We start from the raw sequence: 23,141 nt of genomic DNA on the forward strand, positions 1-23,141 counted from the left end.
TATGTTGTGGGTTCTAACATCACACACACAAAGCACTGTACCCAGCTAGAGCCTACAACACTTCTTTAGAGGCATGTTTTACACACAGTAGCAATTAATGGTCCATTTGAAGGAACTCTTACAACATATGACATCCCTGAGGGACAACGTGTGGGCTGTGCACAGCAAATGAGAAGGCAATGTACATGTTTTAGGAAGAACATAAAAATCATGTGTGCGCACAAAGTTCCTTAAAATGAATGGAATGCATGAACATAGCTGCCCTAACTCAACACAAGGCCCACTGGAATCTTCTCCCTTTGTTCAAGGCCCGTTGGCTATTCCCACCAGTGGACCCCAGAAGTTTCCAATTCCCTTTATCTCTAGAGGGTGCACTCTCCAAAACATCCTTTAGGTGGACATGTATTTTAAGAGTGCTGCCATGCATCCTGTTGCCTCTATATCAAGTTTTTAATAATTGCATTGTAGCCTAGGTTGAGAGGGCCTTACAGGGATAGGAGATGGGACAACGGTTTTTAAATATATGCCATAAATAATACAAAAGAAGCCTTGCTTGCTAGCTGGGGGGGGGGGCACCACAAATGGATACCACCTCTTCTCCCAGGGCTACCTCCTCTTCCAGAGCTGGGAAACGAATTCAGGGGCTCTTGTCTCCATCCTAACCATGTACTATCAGAGCTTAAAATGAGCCACAGTCCACTGATATTTTCAACACCAGTTATGCAGTCGAAATGAAAAAGCATGCTGTAAATACAGGGTTAAGGCAGAGGTTTTCAACGTTTTTGAGTCCACGGCTCCCTTAACTAACTACATTTTTTCTGTGGCATCCCTGTGGGGCTCAGGAGCCCAGTTCTGTCACCCTTTGCCTGCAGAGCTGGCAGCCTCTCACCCTTTTTTGAACACCCTCCCTCGAGTGTTCCCTCAGCCTCCTCTCCTCTCCCCTCTCTTTGGGAGTCCTCTAGCTGCCATCCCTGGTCTCTGAGCTGTGCCCCCTGCTCCAAAGAGAGGTGCCTCCCATAGCTTATAGCCAGGGCTGCTGCAATCTACAGCTGTGCAAGCCTTTGGGAGGCAATCTGAGAAGGGAGGGGAGGAAAGGGGGTCAGAGGCCAGTGTTGCCTGCAGCACCCTTGACCATCATTCAAGGCACCCCAGGGTGCCACGGCACACTGGTTGAAAACCACTGGGTTAAGGAAAAGGGCACACACAGCCAAAGAAGACTTTGATCATACGGGTAGTGAAAATCATTGGGAAGGGGGAGGAATCTATTGAACTATTGTGGGAGCTGGAGTCCAAACACTGCTGGAGAGCCACATGTTCACTATCCTTGCTCTGTATCTGTTTCTATGAGGCAGAAAGTGAAAGAGGCATCTTTAGGGCAGCCCCATTGGTCAATAAATTAAAGGTGGCAAACTGGGAGGGAGACAGATCTTGTGCAAGTACTCAATCTCCCAGGAAGTTCTCCTGAGCACGGCCCAGTGCTCATTTGTTTAAACAGGGCTTTAACCGAAGACTTCAGCAAGTCATTCTTCATTCTAATTAGAGGTGAGGCAGCAATTCGGATTTGGTGTTGCCCCAGCACATCTTGGACCAGCCCTTAATTCTGCCTACAAAGGACACCCTGGCTTGTGTTACTTTTGTCAGCTTTGTTCCTACATGGTAGGAGTTCATCCTGGTGCCTGTTCATCAGTCCTGTATGTGGGGAGGAGCAATAGTCCAGGAAAAGTGTTCAGTCCTTCGTACCACGACTTAAGTCGTAGCACTGAGCCGGGCACCCTTGAGCCTTGGCACCAGTTGCTTCTCCTTCTGCCTCTTAATCCTGGCTCTGCTCTCTGCCATCCACAGGGCATCAGCTTTCATCCACCTGCCGGTTTCCCTGGCAACATACCATCCAATCACAGGATGCGCTTCCTCAGCCTTGCTAGTTGCCAGGTGGTTTGAGGAGCAGGAGGCTGTGCCAAGCCAATGCAGTATCAGTTGCTGTGCTTATGTGGGCATCCCTTGTTTGAAAAGGAGGAGAGCAGCAGTAGAGAGGAAAGCAGCTGATTACGCCTCTTTTTATCATATATGTATATACTTAGTTGTCAGTTTGTTTTTGCCAAAAGCTGGCTGATGGGAAGCTGTTTGATTTCCTTATTCCTTTTTCAAGTGTTTTTCTCCACCGGCTGTTGGCTTGTGACTGATTGATGAAGAATCTCTCTGTCAGCCAGATCTGAAGGGAACAGTGTTGGGCAAAAGAGATTTTGTTCCTCCTTTATTTCTTCTAGCACAGGAACTGGGACTGGTTCCCCTCATACTGTTTCCTTTGGACCTGGGAGTTCAAGGGAAGCAAAAACACCCACACATAAAGCTTTCACCAAGGTTAAGTTGGAACACTTCAAATTCCTGTTTTTCTATAATAACTCCCCAGTCTCATCTCTCTAATTCCCTGTCTACTGCTTTGTCTCTCCCCATCCTTTCCAACTCCACAAAACCAAACACACTGCAGTCAGAATCAGTCTTTTGATTACTCTTTCATAGCCTGGTCAGCTTGTTTCATTCCTTAGAAGCAACATAAATTGCTGCAGCTGGATCTGTAGCCTACATTATTTTTAAAATTTGGGTGGCGTGATCAACTAGGTAGCCCCATTGAAATTAATGAACATGGCCAAGCTTGGTCTATGAATGCCAGTAGAGCTACTCTGAGTAAAACTTAGTTGAATTTCTGATTCACAAAGAGGTTGCAACCCAGTTCACAGACCTATATGACAATTGCTTTGTCATATTAAGCAAACTGCAAAATTACCACACAGCAGTATAATGGTTCAGTCACATAATTCCTTCACTCACTCACTGTAGGATCCCCACAGCACAAACACAGAAATCCCTGGCTCAGCTACATAAATCAGTCTGCATCACAGTTGGTATACTTGATAACATAGAATAAAATGAATGAAATGGGAGGACCCCAATTCATCGTTTAGCATAAGCATAGCCATCTTGTAACCTCTAGCCGATCCACGTTGCACCAGCCTTTTTCTATGGCCCACAGCACCCCATTTTTGCAGACCTTCATTTCTAAACAAGTAGCCCAAAGAGAATCTTTAACCTGCTTACTATGGTAAAATCCTATGCTTTTTGTGGATAAAATAATGTTTTGCACACCCAAATCCCTGAGTGGTGAGAGGTTTCAAGGGTACTAGCACATACTTTAGGTTTGGTTCCCTTGATGGAGACAGATAGTGCTTCTGTGCTGTATGATCTTGCTTCCATAGACAAATAGTCTATGCAGAAGATAATAATAATAATAATAATAATAATAATAATAATAATAATTTTTTATTTATACCCCGCCCTCCCCAGCCAAGGCCGGGCTCAGAGCGGCTTACAAGCAATAATAAAAACAAGATGAGTGATTACAACTTAAAAACAAAAATAAAATACAACATTAAAATAATGGAACATTAAAATATTAAAATGAAGCCTCATTGCAGGAGAAGGAAAAGAAAAAAGAAAAAAGGGGGGAGGGAATCAAATTGGCTCCAATCCAAAGGCCAGGCAGAACAACTCTGTCTTACAGGCCCTGCGGAAAGAAATCAGATCCTGCAGGGCCCTGGTCTCATGAGACAGAGCGTTCCACCAAGTTGGGGCCAGTGCTGAAAAGGCCCTGGCTCTGGTTGAAGCCAATCTAACTTCCTTAGGGCCTGGGACCACTAGGGTGTTGTTATTTATGGACCTTGAGGCTCTCCGTGGGGCATACCAGGCGAGGCGAGATAGAAAACTCATAGCATTAACACTCCCAACAGATCCTCCTCCCCGATTAAGTAGATACAGTAGTGCCTCGCAAGACAAAAAGAATCCGTTCCGTGATTCTCTTCGTCTAGCGGTTTTTTCGTCTTGCAAAGCAAGCCCATTGACGGATTAGCGCTATTAGCGGCTTTTAGCGGCTTATCAGCTTATCGGATCAGCTGATAAGCGGCTTAGCGGCTTAGAAAAAGGGGGGGAGGAAAAAACCCCCGCAGGAACTCGCAAGACATTTTCGTCTTGCAAAGCAAGCCCATAGGAGATTCGTTTTGCGAAGCACATCCAAAACAGAAAACTCTTTCGTCTAGCGAGTTTTCCGTCTTGCGAGGCATTCGTCTTGCGGGGCACCACTGTACTTAACAGATGCAGCTGGGGTTATTTACCCAGTAAAGAAACTAGTTTGACCATTTCAGCAGCCTTCCTGTTTCTACAGAATTTGGTCCTAGTTATGAAGTCACAGGATTGAAGGGGACCCCCAAAGAACCCATTTGATCCAACCCCCAAACTTATTATTCCACTTTTCCTTCAAGAAGCTCAGTGTGCTTGGGGACTGTGCCATTCTACTCTAACAATTGCCCTGCGAGGTAGGTTCGGCAAAGAGAAAGGAGCAGCTGGTTGAGGCTCGCCCAGGATACTCTGACCCTGTTCCCAGCACTCTGACCATTACACCACACCAACTCTCCCTTTTGTGAAAAAGCAAAGGCAGCTCATTGTTGCTATCTCCCCGCAGTCTTAGGAGAAGAGGCCTGATCCACTCCAAAGCAGGGCCTAACTCTGAGCTGTTCTACTGCTCCCTAGGAGTTTAATCCCGAGGAGTTTTACCACTTGCTGGAAGCTGCTGAAGACCATGCCAAAGAGGGACACCTGGTGAAGACCGATATCCCTCGCTACATCATCAGCCAGCTGGGACTTACCCGAGATCCCTTCCCAGGTAATTCAACAAAAAATCACCTGCAGGAAAGCAGGCTGCATTCCACGTATGTACCTGGGCCGCAGTACCTACTGTGTTATGTGAACATATGTGTATGTGATTTCATGCATGTGCTAGCATGCTCATCTTGTAACCTCCGTGGCTATGTGGCAAGTGACCTGTCCTGTTAGCTGTGGAGTTTGGCTTCACATGGGTTCCAAGAAGCACAGGCTGTTCCGTCCCCCTCCTCCCTCGTGAGGGTTCTTCATTCGTGGGCCAATCACATTTCCTCTACGGTGTTCAGGGTGACCTCTTCATGTGCGTGTTTATTGTTTAGAATGATCTACTTGTTAAGCAAGACAGAAAAACACACCGAGGGTGTGATGTCACTGATGGGAGTGAGTGTCAGGACAGCTTCTAGCCTTGACATATTTCCAGTACAGTGGTACCTGTATCTTAACAAAGAGGTGAAACTCATCCAGGATTCCTTGGGGACAGAGCACCCCCTAAGAAAGGATAGATCATGGATAGACCGTGTCCCATTGGGCAATTCCTTAGCTTACTGCTGGGATTTTTGTGGCGAACACAGGACTACAGTGGTGCCTCACAAGACGAAAAGAATCCATTCTGTGATTCTCTTCGTCTAGCGGTTTTTTCGTCTTGCGAAGCAAGCCCATTGACGGATTAGCGGATTAGCACTATTAGCGGCTTATCTGCTGATCGGATCAGCTGATAAGCGGCCTAGCGACTTAGAAAAGGGGGGGAGGGGGAAAAACCGGCAGGAACTCGCAAGATATTGTCATCTTGCGAAGCAAGCCCATAGGAAATTCGTTTTGCGAAGCACCTCCAAAACGGAAAACTCTTTCGTCTAACGAGTTTTCCGTCTTGCGAGGCATTCGTCTTGCGGGGCACCACTGTAGATGGACTTCAGTCTGATATAGAAAGGCACTTCGGATGATGATAAGATACATTCTTTGGTTCCCTTATTAATACAGATCAGTGAAGCCTTTGCCACAAAGAGATCCCAAGTATTGACCCTTGCTGTGTGAATCTGGACCTAGTTCACACACACACATTAGCAGCCATTTATTTGTTCATATGATCATGTATCACAGATACGTGACACTTGGGGGGAAAGACCACATATGTGTGAATCTACATTATGACTGAAAGGATGTCTTTGTATGAACTTTTTTTGAAATACTGTTCACCGCCCTGGTATCTTATTTATTAAGTTGTCAGGTTAGAAAGTATGCTTGCTTTGGTATCAAGGTGGTCTGAACCACTGAGTCTCTTGGGCTTGGTGATCAGAAGGTCAGCAGTTTGAATCCATGTGACGGGGTGAGCCCCTGCTTTGTCCCAGCTCCTGCCAACCTAGCAGTTCGAAAGCACGCCAGTGCAAGTAGATAAATAGGTACCGCTGCGATGGGAAGGTAAAGAGCATTTCCGTGCGCTCTGGCTTCCATCACAGTGTTCCGTTGCGCCAGAAGCAGTTTAGTCCTGCTGGCCACGTGACCCGGAAAGCTGTCTGTGGACAAATGCTGGCTCCCTTGGCCTGAAAGCAAGATCAATGCCACACCCCATAGTCGCCTTTGAGTGGACTTAACTGTCCAGGGATCCTTTACCTTTTACCTTTTACCTCCATCAATAAACTTCTTGATTTTGAAATCTTAAATTGGGCTGAACCAGCTAACGTTTGATGCCCTGATCTTATATTGCAGATTTCAATGGTCATTTAGGGTGTGCTTCTTGGTTTATCTGTGTAAACTGAGGGGCAAAATGTCGTTATATACATGTGGAATTTCTTCTAATGAAAAAAACCCCAACCTAACACTTTTGCTATAGTCTCCAGGACTCCAAATCTATCTGCCTGTCTTTCTGTCTGTTATATTCATATCCCTCCTCTTCTCCAAGGAGCTGAAGGTGGTGTACACACCTCACTTCTCCCCACCCCTTCCATTTTATCCTCACAACAACTCTGTGGGGTAGGTTAGGCTGAGAGACTGGGACTGGACCCAGGTCACCTAGTGAGTGGAGATTTGAACCCTGGTCTCCCATGTTCTAGTCTAACACTGTAGCCATTATGCCACATTGGCTGTCCGAGTGGTGCAGGCCAAAGGCATGTTTAATGCTTTCCTCTCAGGCTGGTTTCCCAGTCACATTTGGCTCTTCTTAAGGGACGCGGGTGGCGCTGTGGGTTAAACCACAGAGCCTAGGACTTGCCAATCAGAAGGTCAGCGGTTTGAATCCCCGCGATGGGGTGAGCTCCCGTTGCTCGGTCCCTGCTTCTGCCAACCTAGCAATTCAAAAGCACCTCACAGTGCAAGTAGATAAATAGGTACCACTCCGGCGGGAAGGTAAACGGTGCTTCCGTGCGTTGCTCTGGTTCGCCAGAAGCGGCTTAGTCATGCTGGCCACGTGACCCTGAAGCTGTACACCGTCTCCCTCGGCCAATAAAGTGAGATGAGCGCTGCAACCCCAGAGTCGGCCACGACTGGATCTAATGGTCATGGGTCCCTTTACCTTAAGCTGCTTTATTCCCATGGGAGAAAGTTGTACAGACCTGTTCCCAATTGTTTGACCCAGGGACAGGGTTGGTAGTTGCTCAAGGTGAGTCTGTGTGGTGTCAAAGTGCTGACACCCAGGTAAGCCAAACCAAGTTCACGTGCCGACGTTGGAGAGTCAAGTGGTCTCCAAGGCACCAGATGACGGAGAGATTGCAATTTGGCATAAACTATCTGTATCTGTGTGTGTTAAATGGGCATGGGCATGCATTTGTGTGAGCAGATAGCACAGCTGACGTTGTATTCCAGTGTGAATGTAAGTATATGCGAACCCGCATACCCGCAGGTGTTTGTGTATCTGTTCCCAAGGTGTGTGCTAAGGTGCATGCAAGCATATTCGCCTGTGATTTGTCTTAGCGAGCGCATGCTTCCGTCTCCTGATTTGTCACCTTGACACGTGTATCTCTCCATCACACACATACCCCCACGCGTGTGTGCATGTACGTACTACAAGGCATGTGCATTGGCGTATATGCATGGCTGTATGCACATGTCTAGGTTTCGCCCTTTCTGTGCTTTCATGAATGACAATGGGGTTGCTAAAGCCTTGTTCCCTTGGCTCTCCCTTTGGCTCTTTCCAAACCCTGTTCTCGTCAGATGTGCTGTATGTGGAGGAGCATGATAGCGGAGGATCGAACACACCTGAGACAGAGGAGTTCACAGAGGTCAGTACACAGGGGGCACCAGCCGCACCCCAGCTCTGTGCTGTCTATCCCAACTCTTCACACATAGACACAACTCTCTCTCTGTCTCTCTTTGTCTCTCTCTGTCGCTCTCTCTCTCTCTCCATACCGCTGCTCAATGTTTCTGCCACTACATCCACATCGCAAGCTTGATCCTGGGGAAAGAGGGAAAAGCAAAGCTCCTGCACCTACCTGACTTCAGGCAGCCGCCCCATTTGGTGGGCTGTTGTGCAGGAAAACAAACTAAAGGAAATCTGGCTACTCACTTGGGTTCATGCAACTAAAGCCCTCCATTTATCATTGGGCGTTCGGTCTCTACTGGCAAATCAGGTCAAATCAGGCCAAAGCCGTGGTTCCCAACATGGGCACACGCCCCGGGGGGGGGCAATTTGATTTTTAAGGGGAGCAATTTGAGAATGAGTTATTAAGAGTTAATGGCCACTCCTCCATGTGAATAGGAGTTCACTTTTTGAATAATAAGAATTACATGTCACGGGAGGGGGGGTGGATCAAGATTTTAGAGATGCCTAGGTGGGGCATGGCCAAAAAAAAGTTGGGAACCATTAGGCTATAGCCAGAACTTGTTGCCTGGATGCAATTAATTTACACGCCTTTGTTATGTAAGTAAGCAGCCCCCCCCAAACCATGAGCAGCCTCAGGACTGTGGGGGGCGAGGAGATGAAGTTTTCCATCCCTACGTAAAGGTGATATTTGCAATTTCGGGGGAAAGTCCAAAGTAGGTTTACCAGTGGATAACTTTTGGCAGGTCAGAATTTGTCAGTGGCAGCTGTTCTCCCCACCCCAAATCCAAAGTCCTTCTGGGCTAATAGAACTTTGGGACAGGGACTGGGGCATAAACATAATAAACAGACTCATCAGCTCGCTTTAATGTTTGATCTTTTACCGTGTTTTTAATGTTCCGTTGGGAGTCGCCCAGAGTGGCTGGGGAAACCCAGCCAGATGGACGGGGTATAAATAAATAAATAAATAAATAAATATTATTATTATCACTGTCAAAACAAAAGGCCACCTTTAATTAATTTATTTTTTTAAAAAACATGACCATGCGCTGGGATCTGTACAGTGAAATCAATGTGCTTGGAGCCCCACCTGATAATCAACCCAAGCTTTAGTTGACGGCTTAAAACTTGCAGCTCGAGTTATGAATTTTGCATGTTAGATGACTCCCTGGGAGTTGTGGAAGCTGCTGACTTCCTTGCACCCTGACTTGGGTAGAGGTAGCAGCAGCGCCAAGGATGGCAACCCAAGCAGCAATTCTAGGGGTGCCAGAGGCAGAGGATGATAGGGTGCAGTTCTTGGATTTGTGGCACACTGGTTTTGGCAATGCAGTCAAACCTCGGCTCCCAAACATCTCCGTTTTGGAACGTTTCGGCTCCTGAACGCCGAAAACCAGGAAGTAAATGCTCTGGCTTTTAAATGTTTTTCGGAAGCTGAATACCCGACGAGGCTTCTGCTTGAGTGCAGGCAGCTCCTGCAACCAGTCAGAAGCCACGCCTCAGTTGTTATTTCAGAAGCTGAACGGGCTTCCGGAACGGATTACGTTCGACAACTGAGGTTTGACTGTGTATCTGTGGCAGCCATGCACAGTAGTAGCATAGCAATTGTTCAAGAAAAGGGAAAGAGGCAGATAAATTGGAAAAAAACCACAATAGGGGGTGGGATGAGAACCGGTGTGGTAGAAGTTGGAGAAAATGCATGAAGTTCCCATTTGCCTCCTCCACTCTTATGAAAGAGAAGTCCAGGCAGGCATATGAGGAGGGAAGAGAAGGAAGGTTCACATGGGAGGACTGGGAGACAAGTGGAAGAGAGGCACAGAATATGGGTGGATGAGGTGGGAGGGAAAAGAAGCCCAGATGGTGTTGGAAGCAGCCAAGAAGAAGGTTTAGGAGGAATGTGGTTAGTGGGTGAGAGGAAAAGAGAAGGCATGGGTGATTGACAAGAAGCATCATGGGCAAATGGAAGAGAGGAGGCTTGTGTGAGAATGCCGGGAAGGGAAGCAGGTAGAAAGTACAGGGAAGGAAAATGAGCTTCTTAAAATATACAGTGTGAGGTGGTCCTAAGTCCTGCTGGTCCAAGCTTAGGAACTGCTTTATCCACCACCACCCTCTGCCTTATCAGAGTCTGTCAGGGTACAGGGATGGCATTCATGTCTCTCATTTTGACAGCAAATAGGGAGGCGTTCTTAGTCCTTATCCCACACTTAAGGAAGCCCGCCTTCTCTTCCCTCTTGGAGATCCCCCAAATCTTGAGCACAGAAACGTCTCAGACATACGGCTAAGATTCATTGGGTGCTATTTGGGCTGTGGGGTTAATCTGGTAGAGGGTTTGGGTTTTCCACCACTGATGTTATGTGTTGGTTTATTGAATTTGAATGGTGTGTTTTACATTTGGTTTTTTGATATGTTGCGGAAAAAAGATGCTAAAGTAGAACTAAGTATAAAACTGCAGCACCGAAGCCTACAGAAGCATGACATGGTTGTTTGCCACAGACGTAGGAAACTGAAGTGATGGCTCTCTTGCCTTCATTCATTCATCCATTCTTCTCAGAGTGTGTGCTGCATTTTTATTTGGGAAAAGAGCACATGATGCAGTGGTGTGGGGTAGCCAAAACAATTACGTCCAAACATGCTGGTAAACAGAAAATCTTAGAATCATAGAATTGTAGAATGGGATGGGGTCACCTAGTCCTGCCCCCCCCCCCCAGCAATGCTGGAATCTCAACTAGAGCATCCCTGGCAAAATGGCCATCCAATCTCTGCTTAAAAACCGGAGTCAGAACAGCTGTTGGAACAGATAGTTCTTCCTGGTGTTATGTCAGCCTCTCCTTTCTTGTAACTTGAAGCCATTGGTTCGAGTCCTATCTTTCAGAGCAGGAGAAAACTAGTTCCCCCCCCCATCTGCCATGTGACAGCCCTTGAGATATTTGAAGATTGCTATCATATCTCCTCTCAGTCTCCTCTTTTCCATACCCAACTTCCTCAACTGTCTATCATAAGAAGCGGTATGCAGTGGAATATATGACCAGCCACTCAGGTCTCAGGAAAGGAAGTACTCTGTGTGTGTGAGAGAGAGGGAGGGAGAGAGAGGGGTGTGTGTGTGTGTGTGAGAGAGAGAGAGAGAGAGAGAGAGAGAGAGAGAGAGAGGGTGCGCGTGTGTGAGTGAGTGAGAGCGTGTGTGAGTGAGTGAGAGAGAGCGTAAGAGAGAGAGTGTGTGTGTGTGTGAGAGAGAGAGAGAGAGAGGGAGGGAGGGAGAGAGAGAGGGAGGGAGTGTGTGTGTGTGTGAGAGAGAGAGAGAGAGAGAGAGAGCGTGTGTGTGTGAGAGAGTGAGAGAGAACGTGAGAGAGAGAGTGTGTGAGAGAGACAGAGTGTGAGTGAGTGTGTGTGAGAGAGAGAGGGAGGGGGAGAGAGAGAGAGAGTGCGCGTGTGTGTGTGAGTGAGAGAGAGTGTGTGTGAGAGAGACAGAGTGTGAGTGTGAGTGTGTGTGTGTGTGTGTGTGTGAGAGAGAGAGAGAGAGAGAGAGAGAGAGAGAGAGAGAGAGAGAGAGTCATAGAAGCAACAGAGCTTTCTCAAACAGCTGGAAAGGCAGGAAGCCCCACTGCTGGGATAGAGCCTGCCTTGGTCTGAGAATCAGAGAAAGTGATGGTGTGGTGCCTGCAGCAGCCTATCATCCTCCCATTGGGGCACCTTAGCCGTCTAGCATGGTGACCAGTCTGGTTGGACAGAAAGGTGACAAGCACAACTCCTTCCTAAACTCCAGTTGACCTCAGTTAAAGCTCAACAGCGTGGGGGACCCAGAAGCAGCCCTTCTTGTGGAAGAATAAATATTCCATTCAGTAGAATGAATCCAGTTGCAGGCGACACTGGCACCATCTCCAGCAAGCCCCAGGGGCCTGGGCACCCACAAAATTTTTGCTGATGGTGCCTGGCCTCTGTCGCCTGCCTCTGGGCATCACCCAATGCAGCCACGGCACACGCGGGCCCTGATCCAGTCACTCCCACAGTGCTGGAGCTGCTCCATCGTGATGACACGACATGACTTCCTCACATCACCACGTCATTATTCTTCAACTCAGTGTGCACCAATGTTGGGGACCTGCAGTGGGGGGGGGGCAAGTCAGCGCCCCTGTCCGGGGAGATCCCTTTCTAGGTTTTGTGTCACAAAGGTTGTTAGAACAGTATGCGTTTATTAAGAGGAAAATAGAATGTGATCGCATGCACCCCAAAAAAATTGCTATGCGGGCTCCTTTTTTGAATAGAAAATAAAATTATTTATTTAGTAAAGATAAAGGGTTGGGATAGAGAAGAGGGAGAGAGATCTAGCAGGCTTCCACCTCCTTCATACTAGGTGGAAAAAGAGCCCAGCATGGTTCCCTCTTAGCTCCCCGCCCAGTTGATCTGCAATAGATAGAAATAAAAATAAATCTGTTGTGATTACAAAAAGGAACTGAAAACATGTGGAATCTCTTGTCCTTTTTGCTCTTACTGACTAACCTTTCATTTGTGTGACCCAGGCTTGAGGGGGTTGGCTTCTTGAATAACAGAAGACACTCCACCAGAGTAACTCCTTATTATTAGGCATCTGAGTCAGTGGGTGGCTCTGCCAGCAAGGTTCATCATTAAATCCATAGTGCCGTTGCATAGCCAGGGATTGCCCTGTCTTACGTTTGTGCTTTTGGCTCTGTTTTTTTTCTGTCTTCTGCATCCATAAATGAAACTAAATGGGCTATGCCTGTTCAGTTTCAGAGTGGCTCTCTACCAGTTTTCTGGTACCAGTGTTAACTGCGTTCACAATCTGTCATATTCCATACACAACTGCACTCCTAACCAGTGGCGTGCAGTCAGTGGACTAGGCTAGTTCCCTAAATGTTCCGGGTAAATTAGAGTATTACATGTATTAAATACTGGTGCCTCCTTCCCAAAACTCGAGAAACTTCTCCCTGGCTTAGAGAGGGAGGTGTGATGCTCCAACTGGGTCCAAGAGCCCTTCTGCCACCTTCCCAAAGTCCACTCAGCTTTCGGAAGGAGGCACAATGCTCAGCACGCAACGTCACAACATAGCGATGTCACACTCGCAACAGCGGCACACCCCCCCCCACAGTTGCCCTTGCAAGTTGGCGCCTCTGGCCCTAACTGTTCCCATACCAAAAATAATAATTCGCCGTACGGCACTGCTCCTAACCTTGGTAAAGAAGGGGTCCTCAGTAGGGTTGTCTTCAGTTAGCGTGGATGGATTTCATAGGAGCTTCTTATGCCCTCACACCCAATTTAATTACTGTTACAGAGTCGTGGAACTACTCCAAAGCCAAAGAAGCCACCGGGAGAAGGAGACTTTGGAACAATTAAACTCATAAGCAACGGGGCATATGGGTGAGTGAGCTGACTCAGATCCCAAGCTCCTTGGATCTGCCTGCATGGAAGGGTCTCTTGCTTCTGGTTGGCTCCTTCAGCACCAAATCAGGCCTGGTTCAAGTGCTTACCTGGCCCAAAGGTGCTGTTCCGAAAGTGGAGGAGTAGGCTGTTTCAGCTGGTTGGAGTTGAAAGTATCACACCGTTATGGTACGACCATCCATGTTGGGGAACCCATGTCCCTTGTTTCTTCATATGAGCATCATGGTGTAGGGGTGCAGGATCTCTGATATATAGAAGCATCTGAACCAGGCTTGGAAGTTCAGGAGATATCCCTGGGGGGGAGAGAGGAATCACAGTGGTACCTCTGGTTGCGAATGGGATCCGTTCCGCAGCCCCATTCGCATCTTGAGTAGAACGCAACCCGCATCTGCAGGATTCGCTGCTTCTGCGCATGCGCGAGCGGCAAAACCCAGAAGTAACGCGTTCCATTACTTCTGGGTCGCCGTGGAGCGTAACCTGAAAACGCTCAACCTGAAGCATATTTAACCCGAGGTATGACTGTATAAGGGTTTTTCAACTACACAGAAAGGAGAATAATAATGGTAAATTCCCATCATAGTAAGATGGTGTAGAGAACTGGATCAGTGTATTGATGCTGACAGGGAACCTTACTTGTATAGGAACAGCAGGGAGCCCCATTTAAGGCACGTCCATATTTGCCTAAAACCAGCTGTCACATATGATGTCAATTGTGGGATACCACCAAGAAGGCCCTGTGTTCTCTTGCTACTTGCCTCATACTGAGACAGCAGAGGCACCTGGAGGGAGGGTTCTGAAGAAGGCATCAAAGAGAAGGCAGGGCGATGCGGGAGCAGGTCGTTCTTCAGGTCGCAATCCTCAGACAGCTTCCCACCCAAGGATGGCCCAAGATCTTTTGCCACCTTAAGGGTTTGCAACGATGTGTAATGTTGATGCAGTCAACATATGAGCAGACAAGGGACGCAGGTGGCGCTGTGGGTTAAACCACAGAGCCTAGGACTTGTCGATCAGAAGGTCGGCGGTTCGAATCCCCACGACGGGGGTGAGCTCCCGTTGCTCGGTCCCTGCTCCTGCCAACCTAGCAGTTCGAAAGCACGTCAAAGTGCAAGTAGATAAATAGGTACCGTCCCGGCGGGGAGGTAAACGGCGTTTCCATGCGCTGCTCTGGTTCGCCAGAAGCGGCTTAGTCATGCTGGCCACATGACCCGGAAGCTGTCTGCGGACAAATGCTGGCTCCCTCGGCCAATAAAGCAAGATGAGCGCCACAACCCCAGAGTCGGCCACGACTGGACCTAATGGTCAGGGGTCCCTTTACCTTTACCTTTAAGTCTCACTGCCCCCTCCCAAAAGCTCTGGGTAAAAGCTATTTTACCAGCCCATTGTTTAAAGAGGGGAGAGAGTCTGGTATTTATAGAGCGAGGATCAATATCCCTCAATACACCTACATTCTCTGCTGTGTTCTTGGAGAAGTGCTTTGTGGGTTGGGGCTGCCTCTCGCTGAGCACATCCCCTCTGGTTTCTCTGTCTCCTCCTCTCACAGAGCTGTGTATCTGGTGCGGCACAAAGAGACCCGGCAGCGCTTTGCCATGAAGAAGATCAACAAGCAAAACCTCATCCTGCGCAACCAGATCCAGCAGGCCTTTGTGGAGCGCGACATTTTGACTTTTGCAGAAAACCCCTTTGTGGTCAGCATGTTCTGCTCTTTTGAGACCAAGCGCTACCTCTGCATGGTCATGGAATATGTCGAAGGTACACGGCCTCAGAACTCCTGAAGGGACTCAGATACCCCCTGGCCTCTCAGCATCACACAAGTCAGCTTTCAGGTTACATATGGAAATTAAATCCCATGTGTGAGCTTGCAGGAAACAACCCATTCTGAGAGCAGCAGCGGTTATCAGATACTCATGAGCCAACAACGTGCACATCCTTTGTTGTACAATTAATATCCAGTTATTATTATTATTTATTAAATTTATCTATTAAATTAAAAATATAGCTCAGAAGTTGAGAAAAGCATCTTTCCTGGCCCTCCAAACTGATCTTATCCTTCTCAGTTCATTAGCACCCAAGCTCCTCAACCAGTGGTTTCATTACTTTTAGTCAGGACAGTGATGTTACTGGAAGCCCTAAGATGATGATGATGATGATGATGATGATGATGATGATGATGATACCTTTATTGTCAATGTACAACCTGTGTACAATGAAATTAACTGAGCCTATCTGCCCTCCACACAAACTCTTTTATTCAAAAAATCTCTTTTATTCAACTGTGTCTCTGGCTTCAAAGTAAGCTTGGATTGTAAGAGATGACAGAGTCCCTGTGTGCTTGGCAGGGGCTTCCAGCATCCTGTTAGCTTTTTCAGCAAGCAAGATTGGAAACACCTCTCTTTAAACCAGTCTCAGGTCGAAAGATCTCCTAGGTCTTTTAATATTAAATACAGCATGAATGCAAGGCACAGGGAGCCAAGCCTGCCCTCCTACAGACTGTGCTTCTTAGCATTCCAAATGGCAAGACACTGGAGGACTGCAAGCTCCGATCAAGGACAGGAACAGAGCAGTAGTCCTGCACTGTACGTACAGAGTGGCCTGCTAGCTGCCTCCCTAACCACTTGGCCCTTTTCCCAGCAGGCGGGGACTGTGCCACACTGTTGAAGAACATAGGGGCACTGCCCGTGGAGATGGCCCGCATGTACTTTGCTGAGACTGTCCTCGCGCTGGAGTACCTGCACAACTATGGCATCGTCCACCGTGACCTAAAGCCCGACAAGTATGAAGCGGAGAGCCAGAGCCTCTCTTGGGCTGTGTTGCCGGGAGAAGAGCTTTGCTGACATTCCCTGGGTTCCTTTGCCAAAAGTGGGGGGGGGGGGGCAAGGTGTTTCTGTGATCTGAGCTCTCTTGACGGTTGCTTCTCCGGCTTTCTCCTCAGCCTGCTGATCACTTCCATGGGGCACATCAAGTTGACAGACTTTGGTCTCTCCAAGATGGGGCTGATGAGCCTCACCACCAACTTGTACGAGGGTCACATTGAGAAGGATGCCCGGGAGTTCCTGGACAAACAGGTGGGCACCCTGATGGAGTGTGTGAGAGGGGAGCGTTGTGGGTGGGTGAGGGGGAAGAATTGGAAACGTGTCGTTGAAATTTTGTGGTATAACCCTGCCCTGTGGTGCAAATCAAGGCTGATCCAAGGGAGTTCTTCCTGCTCCTCTTAGATTGTGTTTACATACAAACGACAGAAGTAAGAGGACATTAATCTCAGTTAGTCATTGGCTATGGGGGTTTTCACTGCCGCCAGACCACTTGGTAAATATTTAGGGAGGTATGAGATAAGAGAGTACAAAAACCCCTTGCTGCTGGCTGGAAGCTCTCATCTGTTTGACTTGTTTTTAAGCCCCAGCATGGACTTTAAATCAGAACTTGTCAGTCAGCAGAACAAAGCCTTTCTTACCAAACAAGGCCTTCTGGTATTTTAGAAGGAAGACACGAGGCAGGGCATGACAAATTGTCATTGTGTATGTGAGGGGGAAAGCTGTAGACTTAGGGTGTCTAACCTCCACCCCAGGGGCCTGGCAGAAGCTTTTCTGACCCCCAAGACCCCACAGGTGGTGGTGGTCAAAACAAAAATTATATACCCAGCTCTAGGATGGATAGAGAGGTCTGAAACCTTTCCACGTAGCCCAGAACTCTGAAAGGAATGCAGATCACCCCCTTCTCAGTTGTCTCAGCTAACATATGGATTTTCCTGGCCATTACCGGGATTTCGTCCAATCTCTGTGCTGCTAGCTGAAGGATGCTTGGTGTATTGGCAGGTGTGTGGAACCCCTGAATACATTGCTCCCGAAGTGATCCTTCGCCAAGGCTATGGGAAGCCAGTGGACTGGTGGGCTATGGGCATCATCCTGTACGAATTCCTGGTGGGCTGTGTGCCATTCTTTGGAGACACCCCTGAGGAGCTCTTTGGTCAGGTCATCACTGGTAAGTGAAGGGCAGGTGTGTTTGGGTCGCTGTGATCCAGCTATGAGCTCAACATTGTTACTTGCTGGCTTTGGAATTTCCTCCAGGCTTGGCTCAGTTGCTCCTGCTCAACCAAGGTGAATGGAGGGATGAGAGGAGGGTGCTGTTTGAGTTGGTGGGGAGAAAAACCTTAGGAGGGTATCATGAAACAGAGAGAAGCATTAAGGTGGAGCTTTGGGTTCAGAGGCTCTGTGAGCTGCTTTCCATGTTAGGAAGATACCTGGCATATGAGCCCATTTCCCAGTAACAATTAAACCTGTCACAATAATCTACACATTGAGGAGACCCTTCTAGCCCTCCCTAACCCACCCCATCAGCAGCCTTGTCCACCAAGAGCTTCTCTGTTCTTTCTGCTTTCAGATGACATCTTGTGGCCGGAAGGGGAGGAGGCCCTCCCAGCAGATGCTCAAGATCTCATCTCCTGCCTCCTGCAGACCAACCCTCTTCTCCGCCTGGGGGCAGGTAAGGACACTTGGTCAGGGTGCAGGGCAGTTAGTTAGGTGGGGCTTCAGTGTGATCCAATCCAGAAGGAGGGGAGGGGTAGTCCTGCCCCCAGATCTCTAGATCCTCTTTCGGGGTGTTGCAACCTGGGACACCAAATTGTTGACCAGCTGTGGCCTTGGTGGGTCTGTGTCAATATTCCCTAAGTGCTCAGGATGTTGCCCATCCCTCCCCCCACCACCTGGCAGCAGAATCACGTGTTTCTAGGATAGAGCACCTCTTACCATGTCCAGTTTGATTGGCGGTGTTGTCCAGCAGAGGGCAGCAAGACTTTGGTCTTTGCGTTTTGCAGGTGGCGCTTACGAAGTGAAACAGCATGCATTTTTCAAAGATCTGGACTGGAACGGGCTTCTGAGGCAGAAAGCAGAATTCATCCCTCACCTGGAGTCTGAGGAAGACACCAGCTACTTTGACAGCAAGTGTTAACATTCTTCTTTCTTTTTCTCTCTCCCTTCCCAAATGTTTCCCTTTAACAAACAAGAGCGAGGCTGCTGGGCTGCACCGCTTCCCACTGTCCAGAAACACCTAATCCCGTATTGCTCATGTTAATAAGGGCCTTTTCCTTCCTTCTTCCATACCAGAGAGGCGTCAGTGGGGGGTTTCCATTGCAAATATCAGCTTCAGAGGAAACATTTTCACCAGGGCTACCACAGGGGAGAATAGGGCCATAGCTCAGTGGCAGAGAAATGCCTGCAAGCAGAAGGTCCTAAATTCAGTCGCTGGCACTTCTAGCTGGGACTAGGAGAGACCCCTGCCTGGAACTCTGGGAGAACTGCTGTCACTCAGTGTAGACAGTGTGGAACATTATGAACCAGTGGTTGCCTCTGTAGGAGGAGGCAATGTTCCAGTGAAAGAGTCACACCGCTGCAGCTGCTATTGTATTTTTTAAAAAATACAATATTTGACAAATGTCAAACAGTGTCAAGATGCTGTCAGCGGCTCCTGGCTGGCTGCCCAGGAAAGTATAAAGACAAGGAAAAGTTTCTTACCTTCCTTTTTTATTTCAATATTACAGAGAGAGGCTATTGAACCCAGCCTCTTGGATAATGGCGTTGTCCTGAGTGAATCTACACACACACACACACACACACACACACACACCTGTCTCTCCCTCTCCCTCATTCATCATTCTCATTGTCTCTTCTACGGGTCCTGCTATGTGTCTTTGAGCTCTTAGCTCTCCTACTTTAAAGGCTCACCTGGTTCTGGGAGATGGGGAGTCTGGAATGCTTTCTAAAGACACAGTGGCAGCCAGCTGCCGTTCTGGTCCTGCCTCCACCTCTCTCATTATTTCCTAACTTTCCCCCTCATCTGCCTCTGAGCTGTGACCTCCCTCAAACACCTGTTGTCAATCTATACTGTCTTCCTCTTCTTCCTCCCTGGAAGGGTCAGGCTGGGGAGGCGGTCTACCCAGACCCTGACAAACAAATGCTTAAAACGTAATGCGCTAAATGCTAAGGTGCATCTGATGTCCTGTTTGGTTCACACGGCCAAGATCAGAGATAAGCCTCTGCCTGCTCTGGGCTTGAAATCTTTATCATCCATGCCATACAACTGTAGGTGATTGACAGGTAGGTGACCCCTCACCCACCTGTCAAAAATGGTCCATGGAGGGTGGATTCTGGATCTGATCCTCAGGTTGAAAAGGATTCCCCATCTGCTCTTATGTGACAATGGCAGCATAATTCTGGGAGATGACGGGGACATTCTAGGGTTCTCATTTCTTTTTAATTACATGGGTATGCTCCTCATCTTTGGGGTGGGGGTGCAAAGGGAGAGGCTACTTGTCCTGGTGGGGCTTTGTTTCTGTTTTTCCAAGCTTCCTTCCTGCTCAGGGTGAGATGTTCCACTTGGGTGCAGGAATGAAGCTGCCTCGGTGATGTTTCTCTTTCTCTAGCCATTTGGGGCCAGGCTTAGAGGGAATGTGGGCAGCTCAACAGCAGTCCTGCTGCCCAGGTCTCCCGCAGCTCCCATGAGACAGTTTTCCTCTTTCCAGCTCGCTCCGATCGTTACCACCACATTAACTCGTATGATGAAGATGACACGACTGAAGATGAACCTGTGGAAATAAGGCAGTTTTCATCTTGCTCCCCCAGGTTCAGCAAGGTGAGAGTCCTCACTGACTGCATTTAATTTGAATTGTTGTTTAATTTGAATTGTTGTTTAATTTGAACCACTGGTGCTGTGGTTATAAAGGGTGCACTCAGAAGCCCAGAGTTTAAATCTCACCTCAGCCTCAAGGTCACAAGTGTCCCTAACCACTTCCCTCTCTGTCGCCTCTCTTTCTTTCTGCAAATAAACGAGGATATTGTTACTGGCCTACTTGGCATGGTTGCTGTAAGGATTACTAAGATAATGTGTGTGAAATGCTATAAATACTTTTAATTGCTCTATGAAGTGCTGCTGTTGTCTTCTTCATTCTTCTCCTTACCATCAGCCAAACACATTAGCAAAATGTGTTTGGGAGCACAGTGCAATGAGGAGTCGGGATTTGAATGGCGTATGTTGGGGGTGGGTAGCCAATAAATGTATTGGCTGTCTTCATAGCGCATCTCTATAGGGAGGCAATACAGTAGGAGATTGTCAGCAGCAACGCAGCCCTATGCAAACTTACTCACTTAAGTGTGCAGAACTATGGTTTCCAAGTTGTGTGTTTGTTGAGCTAATGTGTGGGTGTGGGTAGGTGGCTGGGTATTTTCAGGCGAAGATTGGCAGGAAGAAGGGATGCTTGAAGTCTCCCGCATGGGCCAGATCGGCACACTCAGACCTTTCTAAGACTGTTCCCAGCACCCCTGGTATAGGATCTGAAACCAGCAGTAACCCTCACTGATGGAAAACATATACAGTGGTACCTCTGGTTACGAACTTAATTCATTCTGGAGGTTCATTTTTAACCTGAAACTGTTCTTGACCTGAGGTACCACTTTTGCTAATGGGGCCTCCCACTGCCGCACAATTTCTGTTCTCATCCTGAGGTAAAGTTCTTAACCCGATGTACAACATCTGGGTTAGCGGAGTCTGTAACCCGAGGTGTTTGTAACCTGAGGTACCACTGTACTTGAAATCACCTTGTGGGCAGTGGGGGGTTTTCTGTGGAGATCTGAAAGATTTGGGGAAGTTTAAGAGCACAGCAGTGCTATGTGTTAATTCTTGGTGGCTGAGATACTTTTCAAATTTTCCCTTACAAACACCAAAGAATGTCTTAGAAGGCTCTGGGTGCTGTGTCTTGTGTTTGTTGTTATATCCTTCACACAATATGCTTCTGAGTGTGTGTCCTCAGGGGCAAGTTTATTGCCTAATTAATCGAATTATGTTTAATCTAATTACGTTTTCACCTGTGGTTTTAGTACTGCGTGAATGATTGATGGATTGTTTTGTGGATGGTTGGCTCAACTGCTTTCCGGCCGTCTGTAGTGAAAAACAGTCTATAAATAAGGAAAATAAATACATATTTATTTATGTAGACAAGGATTAAATGTAAGGTATTGGTTGTGTTTAGAATAGATTTATGAAAGATTTAGAACAATTATTAATTAGACTATTTGTGTGAGATTGTATGGGAAAAATACGGAATAACAGATACAATCTTGCTTAAAATGTATATAGGAAGTGCAGTGTAAGCGATGGAAGTCAATCAATGAAATTTTATTATTATTTTCATATTGAGATATTTGTAGAATAAACCTGGAAGAAATTCTTCCAACTTTTCTTCTTCTTTTCTCTTTATTTTTTCTTCTTTTTTCTTTTCTTTTTTCCTCCTTTGTTCCTTTTTTCATATATATGTGCTTATTTGAAATATATATGTATGTATTTGCAATATTTTGCTTATATTTTGTAACCATTATGTTAAATAAATTAAAAATTAAAAATAACTACATAAGCAATAAAGCTGCTCCTTATAGCACGTTGCTGTACCATTTCTCACCCTTCTGGCCTTTGCCGCCTGCCCCCCTCAATACAGGTGTACAGCAGCATGGAGCACCTCTCCCAGCATGAGCAGAAGACTCCAGGTGTCACCAAGAGGGACCAGAGCAACAAACACAAAGATGAGAAGCTCAGCAAAAGGGAAAGCCTGGGCAGCTTCACCCTTCGAGAGAAAAGCTGGCGCACCAACTCCCCTGAAATGTGAGTCTCCACCCTGTGCAATAACAGCTGTGGCTTTTGTTCCTCAGCCCCCAGACCTGGAGGAGGCTGAGGGCACTTGGAAGAGGAGCTCTCACTCCAGCTCTGAGAGGCAAATGTTGGCTTCAGGGTTTCCTGGATATTCCAGGGCTCTGGTCCCAACCTCTGGTCCCTCGCAGACGCTAGATGCTGTTAGTCTTGCACTTTTCCATATGCCCTGCGGACTTAGCAGAGAAAACTAGAAATATCAGCTGAATACAGGATGCTTAGAAAATGGACGCCGTCTGTCTAACTAGTACATTAATCAGCTGTTCCCAGAATCACAGAATTGTAGCGTTAGAAGGGACTGCGAGGAACATCTAGTTCACCTCCCTGCAATGCTGGAATCTGTTGCCCTACATGAGGCTCAAACTCACAACCCTGAGATTAAATCTCATGCTCTACTGACTGAGCTTAAATGTAATGCATTTCTGAATTACCGAAATCTCAGTGTAGGTGCAATATAAGTGAGGCATGGACTAAAGTACAGGATGACATAAAGTTGAACAAACAATTGCTTTCTCCTCATTCTTTGGAGGGAAGATAATCTTTTAAAGTTCTTTTTCATTCCTTACTATAGTACAGTGGTACCTCGGAAGTCGAACGGAATCCGTTCCAGAAGTCCATTCGCCTTCCAAAATGTTTGGAAACCAATGCATGGCTTCCGATTGGCTGAAGGAAGCTCCTGCAGCCAATCAGAAGCCATGGAACTAGCGTTGGACGTTCGGGTTCCAAAGAACGCTTGCAAACCAGAACACTCACTTCCGGGTTTGTGGCATTCAGGAGCCAAAGTGTTTGACTTGCAAGGTGTTCAGGATCCAAGGTACAACTGTAATGCTCTCAGTGCAAAATGTAACGCTTTAGGCATTTATTTCCCAACACCAACACCCCTGTACTCTTACGTTGCAGCCCTAACAATTAAAATGTCTCCTCACTTATTGCAACTGAATCCACTGAAGATTCACTTCTGAACTGGGGAGCCTGCAATCTTCCAGAGACTCTTGGACTCCAACGCCCATCAGCCCCAGCCAGTGTGGCCAGTGGAAAGGGATGATGGGAGCTGTAGTCCTGAAGCATCTGCAGGGCCACAGGCTCCCCATCCCGGCTTTAGCTAAAGTAG

At 47.4% G+C, this 23,141-nt stretch overlaps 1 protein-coding gene and 1 long non-coding RNA gene across 6 annotated transcripts in view; one reads left to right on the forward strand and one right to left on the reverse strand.

Annotated features, from left to right (window-relative positions):
• Positions 1-23,141, reverse strand: part of LOC310697029 — a 277,036-nt gene that overhangs the window by 133,029 nt on the left and 120,866 nt on the right. The gene's annotated exons all lie outside the window — the stretch shown is intronic.
• Positions 1-23,141, forward strand: part of MAST1 (microtubule associated serine/threonine kinase 1) — a 93,973-nt gene that overhangs the window by 58,631 nt on the left and 12,201 nt on the right. For all 5 annotated transcript variants that reach the window (XM_083482902.1, XM_083482904.1, XM_083482901.1 and 2 more), the window contains 11 exons: positions 4,579-4,711; positions 7,852-7,919; positions 13,239-13,324; positions 14,886-15,094; positions 15,977-16,115; positions 16,275-16,407; positions 17,155-17,320; positions 17,720-17,821; positions 18,153-18,275; positions 19,857-19,966; positions 21,822-21,985. In XM_083482902.1, coding sequence (XP_083339028.1) covers positions 4,579-4,711; positions 7,852-7,919; positions 13,239-13,324; positions 14,886-15,094; positions 15,977-16,115; positions 16,275-16,407; positions 17,155-17,320; positions 17,720-17,821; positions 18,153-18,275; positions 19,857-19,966; positions 21,822-21,985 — 1,433 coding nt within the window. The remainder of the gene's footprint in view (positions 1-4,578; positions 4,712-7,851; positions 7,920-13,238; positions 13,325-14,885; positions 15,095-15,976; positions 16,116-16,274; positions 16,408-17,154; positions 17,321-17,719; positions 17,822-18,152; positions 18,276-19,856; positions 19,967-21,821; positions 21,986-23,141) is intronic.

This window comes from Podarcis liolepis, assembly GCF_965112155.1.
Source record: "Podarcis liolepis genome assembly, chromosome: 17".
Taxonomy (NCBI): Eukaryota; Metazoa; Chordata; class Lepidosauria; order Squamata; family Lacertidae; genus Podarcis; species Podarcis liolepis.